The sequence below is a fragment of the Dysidea avara genome, chromosome 7 (genome assembly GCF_963678975.1).
Source record: "Dysidea avara chromosome 7, odDysAvar1.4, whole genome shotgun sequence".
NCBI lineage: Eukaryota > Metazoa > Porifera > Demospongiae > Dictyoceratida > Dysideidae > Dysidea > Dysidea avara.
Window position 1 is genome coordinate 12,261,302 of NC_089278.1, and position 23,955 is coordinate 12,285,256.

The window sequence follows — 23,955 nt, forward strand, 5'->3', positions numbered from 1 at the left end:
ACCAAGTATAAATTCAACAGTAATGCTGCAAGCCATATTCCAGCCATGGTTCATCACAATCTGAATCTGCAGGGTGCTATCCAACAGAATCATATCATCCAGAGAATACAAGTTATTGATCGCATTACAGTATCCTTTGTGCTTTTATAGGTTTTAACATAAGTATCTAAATCACAGCAAAACTCAAACTTCGACTGCTAACATATAGGTTGCTACCATGGAAACAAGAGATGCGCGCACGTGATCTCTCAACTGCAGTGCTCCGCCCGCAAAAAAATCTATTTACCCTTCAACGATGCTGTGTGAAGGTACTGGTAGTACAGCAAACTGTGGCTCACTCCAAAGAGAAAACTCTCGCTTGAGATCGTTTAAAAATAACAGGCTGGAACCATCGGTAAGTTGGCGGTTAATACCCCTATTTTATACTGTGAGGTGGCAGAGAGAAACGTACCAGAGTGAGCGATTAATCTACCCCCTGTTTTCTTTTTGAAGGAGTTAAAAAGGCGAAGAACAGATGTATCCGTAGAATTAAGGAAGGTTTGTGAATTGATTGAATGCTCAAACATAAAAAGGCGCCAATTTGTGACTTGCAGGCAAAGAGAGAGGCAGAGCTGTTAAAAAGAAGAAACATCACAGCTGATGCTGATAAAAATTTACTGCTCAGAGAAATTTGTCAGTCAAATATCAGTGATATCTTTGAGAGGATAAAATCTGCTGACACAACTATTCAACTTGCTGGAGTGCAAAACATCAGGTACTATTGGTGCTTGTTAGCTAGGCCAAGCAAGGTCAATTCCTGCATGCTTTACTGGAAATGCCACAAAATGTTGGTTATTTACAACACAGGAATTTGCAAATGTTATTGTATTATCGCTATTTACGCACACTGTATATACGTATAGAGTGCAAGTTGATTTCCCTACTCTTGTGCTGTAATTGTGTAAGTCACCAATATATACTGGGGTCCTGACTGCAGCACAGTAAATATGTAATATAGAAACACAAGGTGAACACGCTGTGTAATTATGCTCATTACAAATTGATATGCAAACAGAGTCTTCTGAAATGTAATTGGCTTTGGGATTTTACTGTTAATGTGACTGAAGTTGAAACAAAAACCTAATCATCATGGTGATGAATTGCGAATGCCTAATGGCCTATGTCAGTTGTATGTAAATTTTGCATATACTGTATAGTGAACATTTATTTCAAGTGTTGTACAATTGCGTACTACATGCTTTTGTAACTTTTGATAGCTACCGTTTAAAATTTCACAACTATGTAGGTGTAAATGTATAAATTGTCATGCCATTTTTATAATTCTGTATTTTAGAAAACTGCTATCGATGGACAACCACTCTTTAATTGAAGCGATTGTTGAGTGAGTCTGTTTCTGTGTGCATTACTACAGATCAGAGGAGGTATGACACGATCACATGAGCTCATAGGATTTGTATAGAGCAATTAAAAAGCAACTTTAGAGGGAAAACTAGGTGCCAATCGAAGCTGTTCTTATGCATATTTTAATGGTGCAGTGAACCCCATTAGTTTGATATTAGTATGCACAAGAACTTACCACACAAAATGGAGGGTAAACAGCAACAATGGAAGAGAAAAGCACTGGAAATTGTATTCAAAGTATCCATATTCCCATAAAGGCAATGTTGAGCATCAGTTCAGAAGTCAAAATATGCAATCAACACAAATTCTTTTTGATAACTGAACGTATGTTGTACCTCCTCTGACTACAGATACATACACACACACACACACACACACACACACCTGCCATTAAGGAATTTGTTTTTGCCACTTTGTATCATACAATACAATAGTAGAGATCGTGAAGGTTTGGGCTTTTCTGGTCGAAAATATTACCCTAAAACCAGCCTCACAATATCTTCATGGTGCCTTGGCAATATTGGTGAGATATAAGCAAGCCCAAAAGTGTCTACAGAGTGGTCTAAAACGTTTCCGACAAGTTACTACGGAATTTAATTTTTTTTATTTAGTAGAATTTTCTGCTGACTGACTAACTAACTGCCTGCCTGCCTGATGCCTTCATACAAATGTAATTCAACAACTGCTAAGGCTACAGGTTTGATTTTTTCACTGTTAGAAATTGCTTCAGCCTGACTGGTGCCTTTTGGCATGCTGCAGTACGTACAATGCATGCTTCATGGACTCCTGTATCCTCCTTTGTGTCCCATTTATCTTTGCTGATAGTGAAAGGTGTCAATCCGCGGTAGCACATCGTGATGGCTTTCCTACATAACAGGAATCGTCCGAATTTTCCATTGTGACTGGATTGATTGCAGAGGTCCTTCACGTGGTATTCTTCGCTTGTAATGCTGTGTAATGAACATAGCTGAAAATGAAGCGTAATGACACTTTGCTTTCAGTAATAATTGAACTTGTTCAGATGCAAAATGGAATTCCTGGCGTCATTCTTCATTTTGATGCGGTATGTGTGGGTTCGTTGGTCTTTTAAAAAGTAAACAAACAAGTAGAAGGAAAAAATAGGAAATTTTAGTCTGATTAGGGATCATAGCCATAAAAATCAGTAAAACAAGGGAGATCGCCTACTCCTGTAGTCTATACTAGTGGACATTTAATCCCTACTTCAGTCTTGGGTATAGACTGAAGTATGGACTGAAGTAGGGATTAAATGTATATCTGCAGAAATTGGCGACCTCCCTTGTTTCACTACTTTTTATGGCTATGATCCCTAATCAGACTAAAAATTCCTTCTAATTGTATTGATAGAGTTGGGAAGTATTACAATTTTTATACACAAGCTCTTTAACAGTGTTTATACTGACAGTGTTATGCATGTATTGTGTTATAGTTATACAAATCAATACTTGTGGTATATTGTTAGGAGTGGAATTGTACCTAATTTGGTTCAGTTTCTTTCCAGAATGAACAGGTTAGTTGATGAACTCCACTTGTGCATAATAGTTGTTGTGTGTGTGTGTGTATGTTGTTTGTGTGTGGTTGTGTGTGTGTGTGTGTGTGTATGTTGTTTGTGTGGTTGTGTGTGTGTGTGTTATTTGTGTGTGTGTTGCGTTGTGTGTGTGTGGTGGTAGTGTGTGTGTACATACGTGTGTGTGTTGTGAGTGTGTGTGTGTGCTCTGTGTGTGTGTGTGTGTGTGTGTGTGTGTGATCAGTGTGTTGTTTGTGTATGTGTTGTGTGTGTGTGGTGGTAGTGTGTGTTGTGAGTGTGTGTTGTGAGTGTGTGTGGTGTGAGTGTACATAAGTGTGTGTGTGTGTCTGTGTGTGTCTGTGTGTGATCAGTGTGTGTGTGTGAGTGAGTGAGTGAGTGAGTGAGTGTGTGTGTGTGTGTGTGTGTGAGTGTGTGTGTTGTGCGTGTGTGTGTGAGTGTATGAGAGAATATATATTTGTCTTACAAGTCTGAAAGTTGTCATTGCTGAATTGTCATTTGGTATATTACTGACTAAATATATGTACACATGAAGAATTACTATATTGGCTGCATCTACTTTAAAACTCATAGGATATTATTTGTTTGTCTCTTTGTCCATACCTGAGAGGTCCAACATGCACCCAAAAAATCACATGTAAGATTCTAGATCTCATCATTTTTTATAGAAAGATTATTGATTCCAAACCAATATTCCAGATTAAGATTCCAGATTCCAAATTAACATTCCACTTCAAAAATGGCTTAACAATTTTTATGCACTTAGCTAGTTATCAGGCCGACTGGATCACTGACAAGGTCATGCTTGAGTCCTGCACAAACATTTCAAGACGTGTACACTGCTCACAAGACTAAACTAATTGTAAGACCACACATGAGATAATTTACAATATAGTCTACAAGAAAGATATGGAAATAATCCAACATATATAAAAGAGACCAACCTCGATATCAGGAGAAGGGACTTTAACCATTTCATTTCTCAATGATTAAACGATTAAGATATATACTCTAATAGAGCATTCAGCTAACTCTAATAAAACGGTCAGGTGAATGTAATGAATAATGAGCTGCCTGACTGCATTGGTTTAAGCCAATAATTTTATAGCACAGTGCTCATAGTGTGGCTACTATTATGTAGTGTGGTGTGTATGTGAGTTTGTGTATGCGTGTTAATTGTAAATACATATCATTTCACAAATGGGTTGCACAAATTTTAATAAGCTACTCATATTTTGCTTGTACAGTGTTGCAATACAGTTTGAGGCCGCTTGGGTGCTAGCAAACATAACCTCAGGCACATCCCAACAGACTTATGCTGTAGTGGATGCTGGAGCCATACCTCATTTCATCCGTCTGCTATCGTCACATCACAACAACATCAAAGAGCAAGCTCTCTGGGCAATTGCCAACATAGCTGGTGAGCTTATGTACTAGTAGTGTGTACCCAATTAATTGTGGTTGTACATAGGTGATGGATCTAACCTTCGTGATACTTTAATCAAAAATGGTGTCATCTTTCCTTTGATTACCTTGATCAGCTCCAACATGTACTATCCAGTATGAAGACTGTGATATTTGCTATAGATGTATATCATCACATCTGCAGGGACCATTTTTGAAAAATTCAATTTGGACGTTGTCTAACTTTTGTCGGCACAAAGACCCACCACCTAGCTATGAGACAGTGACCCAACTGTTGCCAACTCTCACCAGCTTATTACATCACAATGATAAGGAGGTAGTGTACACACACTGGTATAATTTGCTGTGTTATAGTATTTGTGATCACAGGTTGTTAGTGATGCTTGTAGAATACTCTCTTATCTAACTGATAGCAGTATTGACAGGATAGAGGTGAGAATAGGTCACATGTATGTGTGATGTCATTGTATGTTGATACCAAACACAGCTTGTTGTCAAGTGTGGTATTGTTCCTTGTCTTGTGTCTCTTTTGTCATCGGATGACATCACACTTTTGGTAAGGTGAAGCTGGTCAACAAAATGCTTTACTCTGTTAATTGTGTATGCACACAGGAGCCTGCTCTGCGTACAGTTGGTAACATAATCACTGGCAGGGAGCAACATGTAGGGTTGATGTTAGATAATGGAGTATTGGAGAACTTTGGATCATTGTTGCGGCACCAAAAGGCCAACATACAGAAGGTACAGAATTGTTCATTGACTGCTACTAATTGTGTTTTATATATTATGGTAAATGTGGTTTATAGGAGGCAGCCTGGGCTATTTCCAACATCACTGCGGGTCCTCAGAAACATATTGAGGTGTTGTTTAGTATAGTTACATTTGAGGGTAATTACATGTTATTATATGGTGTTTCTTTATTGCAGGTAGTGATTCAGTACAATTTGGTTCCAGCTCTGGTTATCCTATTAGCTGAGGTATGTAAATTCATCAATATATTCACAAATGGTATGCCATATGGCCTGGTTTATGTACAGTGGATCATTTTTTGTCTGGACTCTGTTTCCTGAACATGTACTTCATCCAAATGTGTTGGAATGTTTTATGCTTGTGTGTGTGCGTTATGTTAGAAACTCAGTATATAAATGAATGGGTTTCATTTATCTTAGCAAAGTCGCTTATCTGAGAACAACAGTGTGTGGACAACTGGGATCCATTGTACTAAGTATAGGGAGTAAAAAAAGCTAAATTTATGCATTTATTGTGCTAGAGCACAAGTTGGTGTAAAATAGAAACCAAGAGTGTTGTTGAATGGTGTACAGCCCGTGATTAATGATTGTGTAAAATAACACAGATATTTCAGTACTTGTTCGTTTACATGAAATGGTAATTTGAACATGGCAATGGGTCTTTGTTCACCAGTTTTCCGTGTTATTCAACCAAGTATTCAACAGTTATTGTACAAAGAAAGTGTAGTAAGGACCTAAGATAACTCCAGCTCGCTAAAACAATGGTTGCACAAATGAGCGTGTTGCCGTGCCTTCTGGGGATCTGCTTGGCAGTGCCAGAACTTTAGCATTAGCCATTTCCCTTAATGCTATCATGCTTTCACTTGGTTTTGTGGCCAAATTGGGTTAAATACAGCAACCCTTAATGGCAATATAAACAAACAATTACTGAAATATCCATGTTATTTCACTCAGTCATTAATCATGAGGTAATGCACCCGTTCAACACTCTTGAATATATGTATAGGGGATATTACATTGAAAGTGATGGTATGGTAATGGAGTCAACATTCTCTACACTGTATCATCTATGTTAGTAAATTATATACATGGGTGCTAAAGACATTTAAATATTTATCACAGTTCTCTAGTGCATAAGTAATAATACAGTACTATCCTCATGAATTTACTGAGCACTTGATCATTTTGTCTAGGGCACTACTGAACAAGCACAGAGGGAGGTTGTATGGGCAGTAGCTAATATTGCTGCTGGTGGAACAATTCAACAGGTTGATTATGTAGCTGTATATTATCTGTTTGATTTGTACTGTGTGTAGGTGTGCCATTTGTTGCAGGCTGGAGTACTGAGGCCACTCTGTGATCTATTGACTATAAAGGATGCTAAGGTGACAGTTTGCTATGTGTCTGCAATTACTATACTGAATTAATGGTAGCTACTTACTAAGGGGATTTGCCTTGTTTATTTTTTATCATGTACATACTTTTGGTTATATGAAATGGGTGATTTGAGCATACCGTATATTTTAGGCTACAACAAATTTGATACTGAAATTTGATTGGCTGAAAACGTGGTCTTTAAATCCCATAGTGTCACACTTGTGTCCTATAAAGACTATGCTATGAGACGATACGAAACATGGAAATTACATGCCTGTAACATTGGCAATGCATGGGCATTTAAACCACCCATACCAAAGTAGAGGGAGGTGTAATGGGCTTGTTTGTACTCTTGTTTACAAGTAACTATCAACTCGAGATACAATAACGAGTTGTAGTCTAAGTAAGTTAGATGTTAAAAACCAATGGTACTATGGGATTTAGAAAACCCTCAGGCCCTTAGTAGCACCCTCACTGCGCTCAGGCATGAAATGAGAGGAAGCTTCATGTTACAATTTAACTCTTGTGTGGTCTATGTGTAAGCCTGTAGCTGTACGTTTGTGTCTGATGAAAAATCCTATAATGCATCCTTGGTTATCCAAACATCTCAATTGTCTGAACACCTTACAACTGTGATTGTTCAATTAGAACATGCCATTAGTAGTGTACATTCTATTATAGTAAATGCATGTAAGTAATTTAAGGAACATATCAAGCAAATTCACTTCTCCATATAACTAGATACCGTAGAGTCTGGTTGTTAAGATGCATACGCCTAATAAAAGCTCGCGAAAAAATATTGTGATTAACATATAGTTGTTAAGCGCATACGCCTAATAAATAAACCTTGCTGTGATTATTATGGATTCACTCTCTTGGGGTGGTATGAATTGCTGTCATTACATGTACCAATATTTTGAGTCCAGTTTTTGTGCAATGAATCCTTTGTGTGGAGCATACTACAGAAAACCACTTTGCTTGGTAAGTATAGTAAAGGCATGTATTTGGCTTTGTACTTTGTGAAATTTCGCACTACTCACTATTAGCTAGAGCTGTGCACCTACAAAATTTTAATTACCAGTTTATTGGCCACCAATAATTGACGATAATTGTATCATTAAATTCCACTATTTAGACATCATGATGGTTTCAAACAGTCAATATCTCTTTATGGAGCACATGTGCTTGTGTGATTGACATTAAATTCTTGTGGGTGACTATTGATACATAACAAAATGCATCATACCAAGACCCAGTCACCAAATTACAGTGTTCAGCACTCAAAAGCTGTTTAAATGTTAGTGTGTATTTGAGTGAAATAATTGGCAACCGATTATCGGTTATTTAATATTGATCACTGGTTATTGAAGTTTTGGGAATCTCTGATTGATTAATTGGTTAATCAGTGAAAGTGAACAGCACTACTATTAGCAAACCTCTAGCATTTCTTCTGTTGTGTAGCTTCGTCTCATGTTGTGTGTGTACAAAAGTTAATGACATATACAGACCAAAGCATACAAAGCTAACTAACACACAAATAAGTAAACGTCCAGATCAGAAAACATTAGCCAGAAGACCTTTGTTTAAATGCTGATTCATACTACAATTTAAACCCTGCTTACACTGGTCACTGCACTCTCTGATTAGAGCCCCCTTACACAATGTGGCTTCGTGTTCATCCACATGCGCTTATCAGCCATGATTAAGTACGAGAAACGGGTAGGTAATATGCACTTAATATGTACATGTGCTAAATAAAAAGACTCTATGGTATTTGGATAACTGAGGATTCATTGCAATATCAGTTTAAGAATATTCTAATAGAACAACCACTTACACTGTATAGAGCAAGCAAGCACGCTACTGGGTGAATTCAGATAACCGAAAAGCTGGATAATGAAAAACCCATTTATTTATATACAGGTCAAATACTCTAATAGAACATACACCTACATACTCTAATAGATAAGTCATTTCCACAGTTCAGATAATGGATAATCGATGGCCAGATAACAGAGGGACTACTGTATATTTTCCATCATAGCCATTTTATTGAGTAACTCTACATTGATACTCAGAGAATGTAATACAGCATTGTTCATCACATTTTTCAGGTCACTGTGATCATCTTGGATGCCATCAATAACATTTTAATGGTGAGTTACTATGGTGACCTGTAGCGCTACTGTCACTATGGGTTGCACACAGGCTGTGGATAAGGTTAACCATAGGGAGCAGGTGTGCATAATGATTGAAGAAGTTGGAGGTGTGTTGTTATTTTCTCATATATGAATGTGTGTTTGTACATGGACTACATGCATTCTAAGATTAAGACACGTGTAAAGTGCATACACACATACATATTATAGCATGATACTGCCACCTGAATAGTACAGAGTTTATAGTAATTTTGCAAACCAGGAATACTGTATGTAATTATAGGCCATTTTATGCATTCAGTGTTGGCACATATTGGATGGAATAGTAATATATGAAAATTTCTATGAAATACTCTTGCACATGTTACAGACTGTGTTGGCTGAGAATTTTCATTTTGTGTAGCTAAATACTTGCACAGAAAAAAAGTCATACTATTGGGGATCCTGTAATGTGTTGTGTGGCTAATAAACCTAGCATGGCATACTATGAGTCAGGGCCGGCTCTGGCCAAATTGGGTTGGGTGGGCCATCCATGGTTGGTGGTAGGTAGTGTGTGAGGCACACTCAGCATGCATAGTATGCTCCTGCTAGGGGGGTGCTCCCCCCAGGAAAACTTTTAAAATTATCACCTAGGAAATGCCATCTAGAAGCATATTTAGCCTAATTTCAGTTGGGCATATAGTTATCCGATATTACAATCAATAACTACACTGAATTCATTCATTAACACCCAAGCATTCAATCTAAGCTCCAGTTGCTAGACGAATAATGACCACAGTACTGCTACTGTAATAGTGGTGTGGCCTAAATTGCACCACATAGACAGTAAGGCACCCACAAATAATTTGATGCATGTTCCTGTCAAGACTTAGTACAGACTAGTGCTTAGTAGTATAGTTTACAAGAAGTTTTGGTAAGTTTGAGTGTAAGTCATACTTTAAAAAGCAGCAGACTTGCATGCGTAATTATATGGCTTCTCCTACTGTTAGTCACTGTAGTTGGGAAAATGTTGGATGGGCCATGGCCTACTTGGCCCCCCCTCCAGAGCCGGCCTTGTGAGTACAAAAGAAATCATGGTCCAACATTGAATCGAACATGTGATGCTACTGTACAATGAAGGTGAAGGTTATATGCACTTGGTGTACACTTTCAGTGATGGTAGTGCACCAGTTCCACCCATGCAAGCACAGCAATCAGGACACACAATAGTGTGTCATGCAGCCAAGTACAGTTAGTGCAGATGCACAACACAAGTGTGTATTATAAAGGAACCAAGAAAGAGCTATTTTCACACATTCATAGTTCAATATTGTCTGAACAGAAATTAACCAGTTTTTCTGTGGAAAGTCCCTCACCTCCTATTCCAAATATAAGTTGAGTCTGCACAGAAGATATGCGTCTTCAAAGTTAGTCTTATTTTCCTCGTATTTTTCTTCTTACGTAATTTTCTTTTCACATACTTTAGAAAAATTACAATAACTCGTGCGTGCTTTACTCGATTGACTTCAAATTTGGAGGGAAGTAAGGCCATAATGCAACACATTTACAACCCTACTTTCGTACAGATCTAAAGTAAGGACAAAAGAATTATGTGTAATTTTGAAAATTACAAAAGTGATTTGTTGTCACGCCTACAGGGTAATCAGCTTGATAGAATAACTTGAAAATTGGTCTGTACATGAAGTTACTATTGTAGTGCAGATTTGAAAGTACTGAGAGTATTAGCTAAGGAGACATAAAGCAAAACCAAACATGTTGCTATCAAGATACTCTAATAGAACAGTCACTGAGAAGTAAGAAAATCATAAATATGCACAAAAGTGTTGGAAAATATTCGAACCAGAGACCTCCACACCTATATACCCAAGCCCTTTACCACTCTGCCACTTCTGTCATTTGCTCACCTCACTTAATTTCTATTTTATAAATGAAACTTCTGGTTTTGTACACTAGAATTATAACTTGTAGATCTATCTGTGGAAATTCTAGAACATTCTATATGTACGTATTGTATTGAAGTGCTCAGAAACAAGTTGATGTTGTGCTACTTCTAAAAACCAGGCGCCATGCATGCAGCTAGCTAACTCATCTGGAATTAACCATAAATAGTATATCCTACTATGAATTAACCAACTATGTATTACTATTTTATTGTTTAACCAATAGGGTAGTTTTGAGTTGTGCAATAGTATTGCTAGCTAATTCTCATAATTCATGAAATTTTTACAATTCATTCAGTTACGTTGCTATGCACTGCTAAGGAAGCGCTTGTCAAACAAACCGCTTTTACCAACATATTGCGCACAAAAGTATCTTCTAAACTGTTTTATAGTTTGACTATCATGTTTTTTCCCACAAATTCTCTCGACAAAGCCTCAAAGCTGCTCTTCATTTTCGTTTGCGAACGTAAGGCCCTTTCAACTCGAAGCGATAGGCTATTCCTGGTAGCATACGAGGCCTGCACCGTTGTTTTTCATTTGTTAAATGCCTGAAAATCTCAAAGGGAAAGTAATTTACAAAGTCTGAGGAAAGTCGCCACACCCATATCCGAAAAGAAACCACCTCAGAGCAAAGTTCACCTGTGCAGAAGTTTAATACAGACTTCATTTCGCTTTTACTTCTTACGTAAAAGCTGCTTTTATCATTATTTAACGATTTTGCTCACGTGGGTGTGTACAGACAAACATAGATAGGTAGATAGGTACACGCACACACACACACACACACACACACACACACACACACACACACACACACACACACACACACACACACACACACACACACACACACACACACACGGGCGTGCGCCTGGTTTAAAAATGTGTGCTCTATTTTGAGTACTACAAAAATTATTATGAAAATAGCCTATATCAAGTGTGTCGTGTGGCCAAGTACAGCTGGTGCGGGCGGACAGCATACTCGTTTTACGGAACCAGAAAACGCCCTTTTCATGTATTCATTGCTCCATAGTGCTTGAATGGTATAATTAACAACCATTTCTGCTGTGGAAGCTACCTCAGGGTAAGGCATCTCCCATTCCATAAAAGATTGATGTTTTATTAGATGTAATGAATAGCGTACAATGCACACACACCCCGTGTACATACATAGAGCTAGCATGTTGCCTTAAAATTTAATAACAGTAGTTATAGTAACAACTAAAATAATAATATTATGTGTATAGATTAGAAGATAACATGTGTACGGTGTACAATTAAGTGGGTGTTTTGAAATTGTATTTAAATACTGTCCTGACAAAAGTATTTGCAATTGTATTTATATTTGGAAAATTTCTAGTATTTGTATTTGTAATTAAATACTATGCACTGTATTTTACCTCAAGTCTGATGCAGTCTTCGAAGAAAGTATCAAGGCCAACCATAGGCTGGTTTTGGAACTTGCATTAAAAGAAGTGATATCCGCACAAAAACAGCCAAGCTGTGAAAAAAGGTGTGGCCCGCTTAAAAAAGCCTGAGTAAAAAATTTGTGAAACCAAAGGTTACAGCCAACAAATGGCTGCAATGATGTTAATGCTTTTTGTTGGCCGCCACCTTTGATTCCACAATATTTTTCACCCAGGCTTTTTTAAGCGGGCCGCACCTTTTATCACAGCTTGGCTGTTTTTGTGCAGATTATCAATGGTATGGTAGTACCATTTAAGTAGGGATCGCCCAGAAAATTTCATGTGCCACCCAAAATTCCACCTTTAAAAAATCACCCTAGTGATATTTTACGTGACGAAAATCACCTTTATGGAGTAGTACTAGTCCATATGATATATAAAACAGCATTAAATATAGCAAAACACTTACAAGTGGCTGGATATAGAATTTTTAAAAATTGCCAAAACTCGAATTTTAGTCTCATTGCTTCACTGCCTCACTGACCACAGTTGCAAGGCTAGAAGCCAAATGAAGCAACGCCCGGCCACCGTTTTACGCTACAACAACAAATTTACCAGTGGGATGTGCCTTTTGGGGTTTCGACAAGTGTAGGCCCTCTGCGCCTTGTCTTTTCTTTTATCTTCAATCGAGCTGCTTGTCTTCTGCATCCAACGAAACCATATTGAGGCGTTAATATTCCGTATCAACACTTTCTTTCAGCAACAATTATAGATGCCACAGAATTATTTCAGAGATGGATTTCAGAAGCGCTTCAGTCCTGGCGATATACTAGCTAGATATCTGCAAGTTCATGATTAAGATCCCTAGGTTTGCGATCACACCCAAGATCTAGGTGGACTAATAATGATAGAGTACAAGGACCTCACCTCTTAACAATCTAGCTGTTTACTTAACAGCAAGCAAGATGACTTCACCCCTTATTGGTCTAGCTACACACCAATGCCAAAGTAGGGACTTTCCCACTGAGCTATGCTGTAATACCATCATTTATCTCTTGTTTCACTACTTTTATTGCATAGATCCCTACTTCATTTTTTTTTTAAATACTAGCAATTACATGATATGCAAGTCCATTCTCACTAGATTCTTCATACATTTGTATTTTAAGTATTAGTTAGAATGGACCGACAAGGTTTCTATGTTATTTAGAGAGCTCAGCTGAGGACAATGTTGGCAAGGCTACCGACAAACGTAATTACCAAGGCTGCAGGCTGAGGTAAAGTCCCATCAGTGATGACTTTCTTGTAAACAGATGCACACAAGTGTAAAAAAAAAACATTCCACCACCTAGAAAGATGGGATTATTCAATTACTAGAGCTTAGATTGAACATCATGCATGTGGTTTTAGTGTGTGCTACAATGTAAGAAACAACATGGAGATACCATTTTCATTGCTAGGATAGCAGACTAGTATATGCACGAACTAAGTTATTCTTGTCAGTCCAATGTGATAGTTGATTTTAATATGGTAAGACAGCAAATCAAGGCATTCAGCATGAGGCAGCGTAGTGTACCAAAGTTCCTTGTTTGAATCTGGATTTTCTATATGATGATAATAGACATCAAGTTGGCAGATGTTGATAATTTGCTATATACACAAGTGTAAAGAAAATTTACAGTTGAGTAGAGATCGTAGAAATGAAACAGATCAGTAAGGTCCAGTAAACGTTCATTTTCTTTATATATTTGTTTGTTTACATTTTTGTAGTAGCATAATATGGTGAACCATTGCATACCAAATCAATGGAAAAAAAATGGCACTACATACTTTAAGGCTGAATGTATGTCCCAAAACAAGAAATGGTCATTTGCTTTCTTTTCAGCTATGTTCCACCCTATATAGCATTAAAGAAGCGACTCTGCAATTAATTCAGGAAATTATGAGTGAATGCATGCCCTGAATATCAATTACTGAGACACAAAGAGGCCATTCTGCTTCTATACACATTCCACTCATTACAAATGATGAACACCGCGACAATCAATCCAGTCACACTACGGAGATTAAGCCACTGTGACATGTTACTATGAATCAACAACAATATACCACCAAGAATGGTTATAGCTTTCCCTATCTGATGTCACGTTTTGCAAACCCTCTATTGTACTATTAATAGGTATTGTGAAAGTAGTATAGATAAAATATTGCAGGCATTCTAAATTATTATAAAAGGCAAGAGCCACATACTTAACAAATTTCACTAGGTACTATAAGGCTGGGATAGAGGTTACTGTAGCTTTTGAAGTCCAATAATTTGGCTTGATAAAGAGTTACTGAAGGTATGAATGTTTGGTCTTACATTGTATGTTGCTAGGATCATTTGGACACTGGCAGTACTTGGTTGTACACTTTGTTACAATTGTAAATATAAGTATATAGTACACACACCCCTATAATTATGCTGCTACAATGTGCTTTGTTACATTCACAAGAGTTGTGGATAATTTAGCACTTTCTTTTTCAGCTAGGCTAGCCATATGATGTGTTGGGATGTTTAGAGAGATAGGAAGGATTTATATATATATATATATATATATATATATATATACACGTGACTGGATTTTACAAAAATGATCCAAATCACATCAGGAAAAATCAAACTAACACCACTAGTGGATAGCTACACTACCATGCAGTCTATTGGTTTTGACCCTCAGCTTACCCTCAGCTTTACTCACACTACTCGAGGTTTATTTATTTTTAAATTTATTAATGCTTTACAGCACAAGTGCTAAGGGCTGTAGGACACCTGGTCCTACAGCCTGCTCAAAGACTTTAGGTTGATTTTAACAGACGTCTTTTCTGGATGGTATGACAAGCTCAATTGGCGGTTTCAGGCATTGTGAAGGACCTCTGGTGCACAGGATGGATGGACTCATATAGTTGAACAACATTTTCTGTGTGATTTTTGCTGCATATCAGTCACTAAGGAGCCAGCACAGCCCTGTAAATTCATGTCTGTACTTCAGTCATGGTATACCTCTAGTTTGAAGTCTAACCTCTTGCTCACCACTTGGCCCCCACCTCTCACCCCGTTGTGAGCACTTGTGTTACTACTTCGCTTATCCAACTGTTCAGATTTTCTATCTTGTTAGGCAGGAAACTCTACAAGCAGCTACAAGTGCTAGAAGTAGTCTGAAAGTTAATAAAATGATGCATCTCTGTGTAAATTTCATATGTGTTAAAACGTTTATATCTATTGTGCGATTTGGATCTGTTTTCTAAAATCTATTCACATATAATTGATGTACTTGTTAAGGTATTGTGGGTTGTATGGAATAATTATTAATTAATAACTAGTTAACTTATCACAAGATGTTTGATGACACGTGATCACCCTCTTCTGGTCTCAACTCTAATACACAAGTACAGTGCAATTATTCCTTAGTGCTAATACCATGACCAGTGAGAATTATGATTTATCATGAACTGGTATTTGGTTGCATCACATCATGTCTTTATTATCTTTTGTATTCCTTATAGCTTCACCATGATTAGATTAATCCTCATTACTTTAGCTTTGGTTAACAGTTTAGCATTGATATTAGCTCAACGTGATGATTCTAAATGTTACATTAAACCTTGTGGACCACTTCCATGTTACAGTTGGTCAACTGTTTTAAATAGCTGTAGAATATTGTACTTTGATCCTCAAGTTTATGAGTTAAGAGATGCTTTGGTGATTGGTAATCGTACAAGTTTTGTCATTATTGGAAATGGTGCAACTATCAGTTGCAAAGACTCTGCATCCCTGCTGGTATTTGCACACGTCAGTGTTCTTCAAGTGACCAATATCACACTAATCAACTGTAGTGCTACATTTGCTGGCCTTGACATATCAGAGCCATCCAGTATCCTCTTGCACAATGTAGCAGCCATAAAATTTTCAAGTGTTGTGTTTAAAAACGTCAATGGCTATGCAGTATATGCAATAAATTTCCAGAAAATATTGTTGTTTAATATTGCTTATAAGAACTACCTTGATATTGCCATGTATTTATATGTCTCAACAACCAACACATCTTCATGTGTAATGATTAATCTGTGCAACATTTACAGTGACTGTTCATACATGATGTACAGTGGTTCAAGCTTCCCTGCATTGTGTGCAGTAGTTATGCACCGGAAATGGCTTTCAGTAAACATCATTAATGGACGTCATAGCTTCTTTGTGTCTAACAATGAGCCATCAGTTTTGATTTCATATTTGACCAATAGGCAAAAAGCATTCAACTGCACTTTCATAAACAACAATGTCAACATTAAGATGAAAACAAAATGTCATGTCCCATATACAATATACATCTCATCACAAAAACTGCTTCTGCGGCACTGTAAAACTACTGTTGGTGTAGTACAACTCTTTTTATCAGTGAAAGTTTATGGAAGCAGCATTACAATAAAAATTGCACCACAGCTGCCAAGGAGCTTATTTATTAAGAGTCCTTGGTGTGTGAATATAACTAGCCAAGGCAAACAAGCTTCATCTTTAGTAGTTAATTATGAAAGAGTGCATGATCTGAAGTCCATAAATGTAAGAAAATTAGTAATAAAAGAGAATAGAGGATTTATATTAGAATATAATATCACAGACTGTGATGGCATAGCTGAAAATGACAATAATAACAGTATTTGCTATTGTGGTCACAACCAGACTACTTGTTCCACCAATATCACAATTTCTCCTACAATTTATCCAGGCCAAAGTATTACTATACCATTAAAGACTTTGTCAAAATACAAAACAGCTGTTTATGTAGCATCAGCAGAATCAGTGACTAATACACCACAATGTGAAGTAGTCTACTCCAGCTCATCTCATCAAATCAACTTTATATACAACAGCTGTACTAATATTACATATACTGTGAAGTCAAATTCTACTGAATGGTGCGTGCTTACTCTCAAAACAGTCAATAAAGATGATGATGCAACATACACGTTCATTGTTAAACTAAGAAGGTGTCCATTAGGACTAATCCTTGTTAATGGACTGTGTGCATGTAATCATCATCTTGAGGCAATAGGTGTAACTTGTAATGTAATGGATGGTACTTTTAATACCTCACCTTACTCCTGGATTTCAGTGACATCAGTGAATTCTGAAAGTTGTAAATCAGATTTAATGTACACCACTAAATGTTACATGGATTACTGCTCACGTCTACCTACAATTGGTGTTGATTTGAATGAATCCAACAGCCAATGTCTAAATAACAGAGATGGAGTAATATGTGGAAAATGCATGAAAGGATATAGTGCTGTCTTTGGCACTTCAAACTGTAAGAAATGCTCCAACATTTGGGTTCTTCTTTTACTAGCCTGTGCAGTGGCTGGTGTATTACTTGTAGTGTTGTTATTTGTATTGAACCTCACAATAGTGGATGGTGATATTTATGGCTTTCTACTTTACATCAATTTATTGAGTATATACTGTTCAAGAATATTTCCACAGCAACATCGCCAAATGTACATTCCAATTATGCTTGCAAATTTGGATCTTGGTTTTGAGGTTTGCTTTTATGATGGGATGACCAGTTATGCCACTATATGGCTTCAGTTTCTTTTCCCCATTTATATGATTGTGATTGTGATTGGGTTGTCATTTGCTAGCAGATGTTTTAGGTTCATTGAAAGACTGACACGCAAGAGAGTGATTCCTGTAATAGCCACCCTATACCTTCTTGCTTGTAATAAAATGATACTGACTACTGCTAAAGGATTTTCTTACAGAAAAGTGCACTACTTGAATTCGGGAGAAACAGAACTGTACTGGGCTGTGGACACTAGCATTCCATTTATGGGAGCAGAATTCATTGTGCAATTGGTCTTCTGTTCATTGATATTTTTGTTTATTCTGATTCCAACTGTTGTTTTGTTTCTTGTCCCCAAACACTTTTTACGTTATAAATTTGTTGCAAAATTTTTGAAGCCATTTTTGGATGCATATCAAGCTCCATTGAAGGATAATTGTTACTATTTCTTGGGCATTGAACTACTACTGCGCGTTATTGTGTGTGGATTAGACTCTGTGCCAGCCAACTTTACTGCAGAAATTTTTACAGCAATTTTGTTGATATATTTAGTTTTTCTTACTATTTTTCAGCCATTTAAAAATTCTTTCAATGGTGCATTGTATTCAGTTTATGGTTGTATCCTTGGCTGTATTGCATTATTGTTTTTGAGTTATGCTCCAGAAATGCCAATGATGTATGCTGTGATTTTTGATATCCTGGTATATTTGGGTATGCTGATATTTCTTGGAATAGTTATCGCTCATTTTTTACAGTACGTTTTACACCAGGATTTGGACAGCTATTTTCATAGAAAGTGTAAACTGCTATCCTTGGAATCAATGATAAACACTTCAAACAATTCAGCAGTAGTAGCAGGAAGTTATGAGAATTTACGGGATGATTTGCTTGTAATTGATCCTGACTTATAATAACAACAGTCATTTCCCACACAACACATGTTCACATTGTGATAACCATGCATAAATTGTTAAATTTATTTTGTGATTTCAGAATGTGTGTGTACCAGTGGAGCTGGGAATTAACACTTTACAGTATCCTATGATACTACTTGACAAATTAAAGACCACTAACTCTCTGAACATATTTGCTTATTTTTCTTTCCATCATTTTTTTTTCTTTCTAAAGCATGTGTGACTGTTCTGTTAGGATATTCTTGACTGTTCTATTAGAGTATTTTGTTCTCTAGTTGTATAGTAGACTTAATATTTCCTTACAGGATTGACCATACAAATACAATTTCTAGTGCTATTCTCTACCATTGTCACTGTTTGCCCTCCATTTCATGCCAGAGGGGTTTTTTAAAACCAAATGTATTATATCATAAAACTTACATTAAACTCGATTCAATTATCCAGTAAACCCCACTATTTGTACTAGATTTATATTGGGGTTTAATTAAGTAAGTACAATCTCAAATTTGATACCCTCCTAAAATAGTTTTTAAATTACTCTGCATTGTACCTCCGTTGGGTTACTGGGACCCTATTGTAAACACAGTGTGTATGTAAGGCTAGTACTTGTGTACACATGCATGCACGCACTTACATACAATCTTTGCAATTGGATTATGAATTGCAAGATTATAATATTTTTTATAGTTCTGTAGTACCCAGTCTCCACTACCCCAGTTAAGAACAGTCCTTCATCAATCTCTGTACTTGTCTTTGTGTCGCTTGCCATTTCACACTGGAAATTCCTTTTACAAAATAAATAAGTAACAGGCCAAGTGGTAATCAATCATACAGTACAATAGTACTGTATAGTAGGGACCACAAAGGTGTAGGCGTGGCCCATGAAAAAACATCACACAAAAATTAGCCTCGCTTTTCCCTGATGATGATGAAGCAGGTAAAACTAAGCCCAAACAAGCCTTCAGATTGACCCAAAACACTTTCCACAAGTTGCTATGAAAGTTTTAAAATGTATTATTAAACAGAATTTCTAGTGACTGACTGAATGGCAAGCATAACCCGATAATGGCTAAGGCTACGGGAGTAATTTTTTTACTGTTTGACAATTCCAAATTTTTTTGTGTACTTGTTTGTTAACTTTTTTGTAAAATGAAATTATTATGACTGGTGAACCCACGCATACCACATTTGAAGTGGCACTGTGTGCCTCAGCTATCAATTATCGTCTGAAGAGTGAAGTATCCATTACGCTCCATTGTCAGCTATGTTCAACCCGTTACACAGCATTGTGAATCAAGAACTGTTCAAAAAAGCACCTCTGCAATCAAAGTAGTGACTATGAAAATATGGACGATTTCTGTTATGAAGGGAAGCTATCACGTACTACCACCAAATTGACACCTTTTGCTGTTAGCAAAGATGAATGGGACACAAAGGAGGACACTGGTAAGTCCATGACGAATGCATTGTACGTACTGCGGTTTGCCAAAAGGCACATGTCCGGCTGAAGCAACCATAGCACATCAAAATAGAGTACTGAAACAAGCTGGAGTAGTGCACGATATTAAATCACAGTAACACAATAATAAGTGTTTTACATTTATATATGTGTAGGTTATTGCACAAATTGAGGTATTTTCGCTATTTTAGAGACCTGAGGAATGGCACAATAATCACCGAGGGCAAAGCCCAAGGTGATTATGTGCCACTCCTAAGGTTGGTGATTATTTGCCACTCCTAAGGTTGGTGATTATGTGCCACTCCGAAGGTCTCTACGAAGATACCATGGATTTGGGCGATAATCAATTTAGACTATGGCTCGTACGGCTCCAGTCACTGCCAATAACGGCGGCTTCCTGATCGAATTAGTGTTATAACAACTCACTGGTAGGCTTCCTAGATGAATACGATCATCTCTATTATCCAGCGATGTTTTCTTCACACTCTAGTGATGATTTCTGATGGTTGTGACTGGAATCCAGCTAAACTTGTAACGCATGAGACAAAAAAAAATTGTCATGGGTATCTAACCAGTTTAGATACCTACCCACAGGTATCTATTGGATTTTAAATACCTCATTAATGACCAAACTTCAAAGCATACTATGCGTACCATAGTCTAAATATATATCCCTACTGTACATTTCCATTATGGTATCTTGAGCACAGTAGGGAAATAACACTTCTTACTGTTTTACTGTGTGATTTAATATCATGCACTACTCCAGCTTGTTTCAGTACTTTTTATCAATGTGTTATGGTCCCTACTCTAGTTGAAAATTCCAAACTTTTCGTATATATGCTTGTAAATTGATTGTAAACAATAGTATTGTTAATTTAATAAGTGGATATAACATGTAGGTTTGGATAAGATTGAGAGTCTTCAACAACATGCTAATCCACTGGTATATAATGCAGCACTAGCAATTATAGAAAGATACTTTAATGAGGTATGTAATCAATGAGTACATAGACAATTACACTAGCATGTCACTGTATAATAATGGGTAATGGTTGGAATACTTTTGCTTACTACAGATAGTGGAGTAGTACTGTATAGTGGAGATCACCCCAAAGATGCTGCTGTTAAAAATAACACAATTGAATTATTTTACCTGACGAAAAATGCCTTCACAGAAAAGTCTTGGTGTATTTAATATCCCTTTCAGAAGCACCGATACTACTTCTTTATTGATATCTGAAGTTTGATCTACCTGCCAGCAAGTCTATAGCCTTAGTCAACAGCCTAGAGGCCTAGAGGCCTAGAGGTTATTTGTACAATCTTCATTGTATGCTACAAAAACAAAACTCACACACAGCACATGCCTTTGGGATTCTGATAAATGTCCACTCTCTGCACCTTAATTACCTTTTGCCTTTGATCTCCAATGTTTCTTGTCTTCATTTTCATACAAAGAATTCATACCGAGATGTTCAGTTTTCATATTGACCACTTTTCTTTACAAGCATGTATCTAGACAATAACATAATTTATTTGAAATGCTATGCTACTGTTAGAGGGAGTATAGATAGCTTGACTTGTAATGGTTGGTTTCAATACAGAAAACAAAGCATAATGATCATGACTCACATGAGTTACCTGCACTAGAAGCTCATTGAGATTAGCAACAATGTCAAGATATTCTAATAGAGCAGTCGCCCTAATACAACAACCATGTACAGTTTTCTAATAAAACATTACACATGTACCATATAGGTACACATTTCTCAGGATTGTGAGGAACATAATTTTCACGTATTTTACAATTGCTGACTGTCCGCTAAATTTTCATCCTAATCATTCTATGCTGTTCTGAGTGAAAAAAACGGGTAATCCTTGAAAATAAAAACCACAAAAAATGTTAATTCGCAAAAATTATGTACCTTGAAATTTTTATGCATATGGTATGTCATTGCAATTCTATAACAAAAAGTAAACAAATTAGAAATTATTAAAGTAGGAATCCATGCAGTAATTACAAGATACATGATTATGTGGGACAATTCCTATGAACAATGGAGCCTTGATAACATTAATAATATGTGTGTAATAATATTGTAATAATCAATTGTAATATATAATATGTGATCGGATCTGCGAGAACCCTACACAGTCAAGCAAGCCTAAATTTACAGTATAAAGCATTGAATGCAATGGGTGAAATACTTGCGTACTAGTAAAAAAAAAATCCGTTAATTTTTTTGAACGCTTTGTTCTTAGTGAAGACAGAGACTAACAATAAAAGCCTGAATATCATCTTATTTGTCTAGATCTACTCAAGAGAATTTTGTTTCGCTGCAGTAGACACAAGGATGTGGAAGTAATGGGTATTTATTTACACTGAAACAATAGTACATGATCGATCTTTCTTCACTAATTTTGCTTTGTGTGTAGTGAAAAAAGGTGATACAGAGAAAAACAATCGATTCCCCTACTCATGGTGAACAGGATGTGCAAATTTCAACTCCGTATGTCATTCTGCTTGTAAGTTACAGCTGCTTTAGTAAGTGCCTGTAATTTACTAATTATACTTGCTATACAAACCAATCTTTCTGTTGCTGCTACTTTGCAGGGCTGTAACTCCCAAAGTTATTGGCATATGAGGTTGAAACTTTGCCAGAGCATGTATTTGGCTTTCATATTTAATAAACAGGAATTCAAGAAATGTGCAATTGTGTTGGGTTTTTGCAGATCCGGTCACATATAGTCATAGCAAGTTAAGGTGGTCTCAGGGTATGTGTATAGACACAGGAGCTCAAAAACATTGTAAGACACCTTGTGGTAGTTATGGGCTCCTGGTACAACAAATTTGTATTAATTAAACAATATGTACTTTATAAATTGGTTCAAAGTTCCATATTTGCACAGAATAACCAAGACACCATTACTGACATGTCTACTGGATTATTGCAGTTCTCTACAGTCAACCATGCAATAGTTTGACTATAATAAATGACTCATAACTACTAATGAGTATATATACATGAATATATTTTTTAGTGTATTAATATATGCATAAGAAATTAATTTGGATAATCATTTTACTGTTTTCTATATATAGTTTTCAAAACAATGTTATGTTGCCTTAGCTATGTAACTATAAGGTGCGAGGTCAGCTAGCTGAGTAACATTACAATTAATGTGTCTAGAAGAACACCCCAAACAAAAATAAATTATTGCTATATAGTAAATAATATGTTTTTTGTGACAAAAACAGGACACAAGGAGGACAAATGATGAGCCCATAACCTAAGCCGATATTGGGATGAGTTTGTCTGAACCACTAACTTTTACTTTTAAAAATGTAGCAATTTATGGTCACAGTTATCAAACCTTCATGATCCTTACTAAACAAGTATCACTAAAATAGGCTCTTCTACAAACCAAGTGACCACTGCAATACAACAGATCTCACATTCACAGACATTCCACACAAGTAACTGTATAATCACAGCACTTGAGAGCCCTCATTAGATCCTTCCACAGTCAGCCATATCAAGACATTGAGGCTGAAAAAGGAAATATACGATTTGAGCAACTACCTTACAAATAACACTGTGAATTTCACAAACCAACCAGCAGAGTGATTTCTCAATGCTTTTGTTTCTTTGAATCACTAATGTTCTGAGGAATAATGGGTGTCAAGACATCGGAATGCCACTGGAGCGTTCTGTTACAAATATCCGCCATTCATTTTGCCATAGAACAAGAAAGTGATTTTCAACCTTAAAATGACGGGTGATATTTCCTCTGAAAACCTTATACTATAGCTCATTTAAATCGCCATTCACTGCTCTTTCAAAATCTAGCCATGAATCTGATGTATCTATCACGTGTCACGGGTTATTATGCCATATATTACATGACCCCGAATCGCCCAATACAAAATGTATGGGGAAATTTGCTACACTGGGTCGGTTTAGGCCATTTTGACGCGCCAAAA

At 36.7% G+C, this 23,955-nt stretch overlaps 2 protein-coding genes across 4 annotated transcripts; both read left to right on the top strand.

Annotated features, from left to right (window-relative positions):
• Positions 1 to 227: 227 nt before the first annotated feature.
• LOC136260542 (importin subunit alpha-1-like) lies at positions 228 to 23,068 on the top strand. 3 transcript variants are annotated; one of them, XM_066054320.1, is made up of 19 exons: positions 228 to 394; positions 493 to 537; positions 594 to 754; positions 1,334 to 1,381; positions 2,882 to 2,929; positions 4,192 to 4,364; positions 4,416 to 4,504; positions 4,554 to 4,685; positions 4,739 to 4,801; positions 4,857 to 4,925; positions 4,982 to 5,110; positions 5,176 to 5,229; positions 5,296 to 5,346; positions 6,312 to 6,386; positions 6,435 to 6,503; positions 8,610 to 8,651; positions 8,704 to 8,761; positions 20,873 to 20,961; positions 22,865 to 23,068. In XM_066054320.1, exons 1-19 carry the CDS (start codon positions 296 to 298, stop codon positions 22,883 to 22,885), a joined length of 1,515 nt encoding a protein of 504 aa, XP_065910392.1. In that variant the 5' UTR covers positions 228 to 295; the 3' UTR covers positions 22,886 to 23,068. The 3 variants fall into 3 exon arrangements, with proteins under 3 accessions (XP_065910392.1, XP_065910391.1, XP_065910393.1); XM_066054319.1 differs by having other exon boundaries at positions 22,881 to 23,068; XM_066054321.1 differs by lacking the exon at positions 20,873 to 20,961 and having other exon boundaries at positions 22,881 to 23,068.
• LOC136260541 (uncharacterized) lies at positions 12,878 to 20,961 on the top strand. Its single transcript, XM_066054317.1, has 2 exons — positions 12,878 to 14,342; positions 15,547 to 20,961. The coding sequence occupies exon 2, from the start codon at positions 15,554 to 15,556 to the stop codon at positions 18,506 to 18,508; it is 2,955 nt and encodes a 984-aa protein (XP_065910389.1). The 5' UTR covers positions 12,878 to 14,342; positions 15,547 to 15,553; the 3' UTR covers positions 18,509 to 20,961.
• Positions 23,069 to 23,955: the final 887 nt, after the last annotated feature.

Excerpts from the sequence above, each read along its gene's own strand:
- LOC136260542 (XM_066054319.1), top strand. The coding sequence starts at position 296 with ATGCTGTGTGAAGGTACTGGTAGTACAGCAAACTGTGGCTCACTCCAA. Across the intron at positions 5,111-5,175 it reads AAAAGGCCAACATACAGAAG|GAGGCAGCCTGGGCTATTTC; the intron begins GTACAGAATTGT and ends TGTGGTTTATAG. Across the intron at positions 8,762-20,872 it reads AATGATTGAAGAAGTTGGAG|GTTTGGATAAGATTGAGAGT; the intron begins GTGTGTTGTTAT and ends TATAACATGTAG.
- LOC136260541 (XM_066054317.1), top strand. The coding sequence starts at position 15,554 with ATGATTAGATTAATCCTCATTACTTTAGCTTTGGTTAACAGTTTAGCA.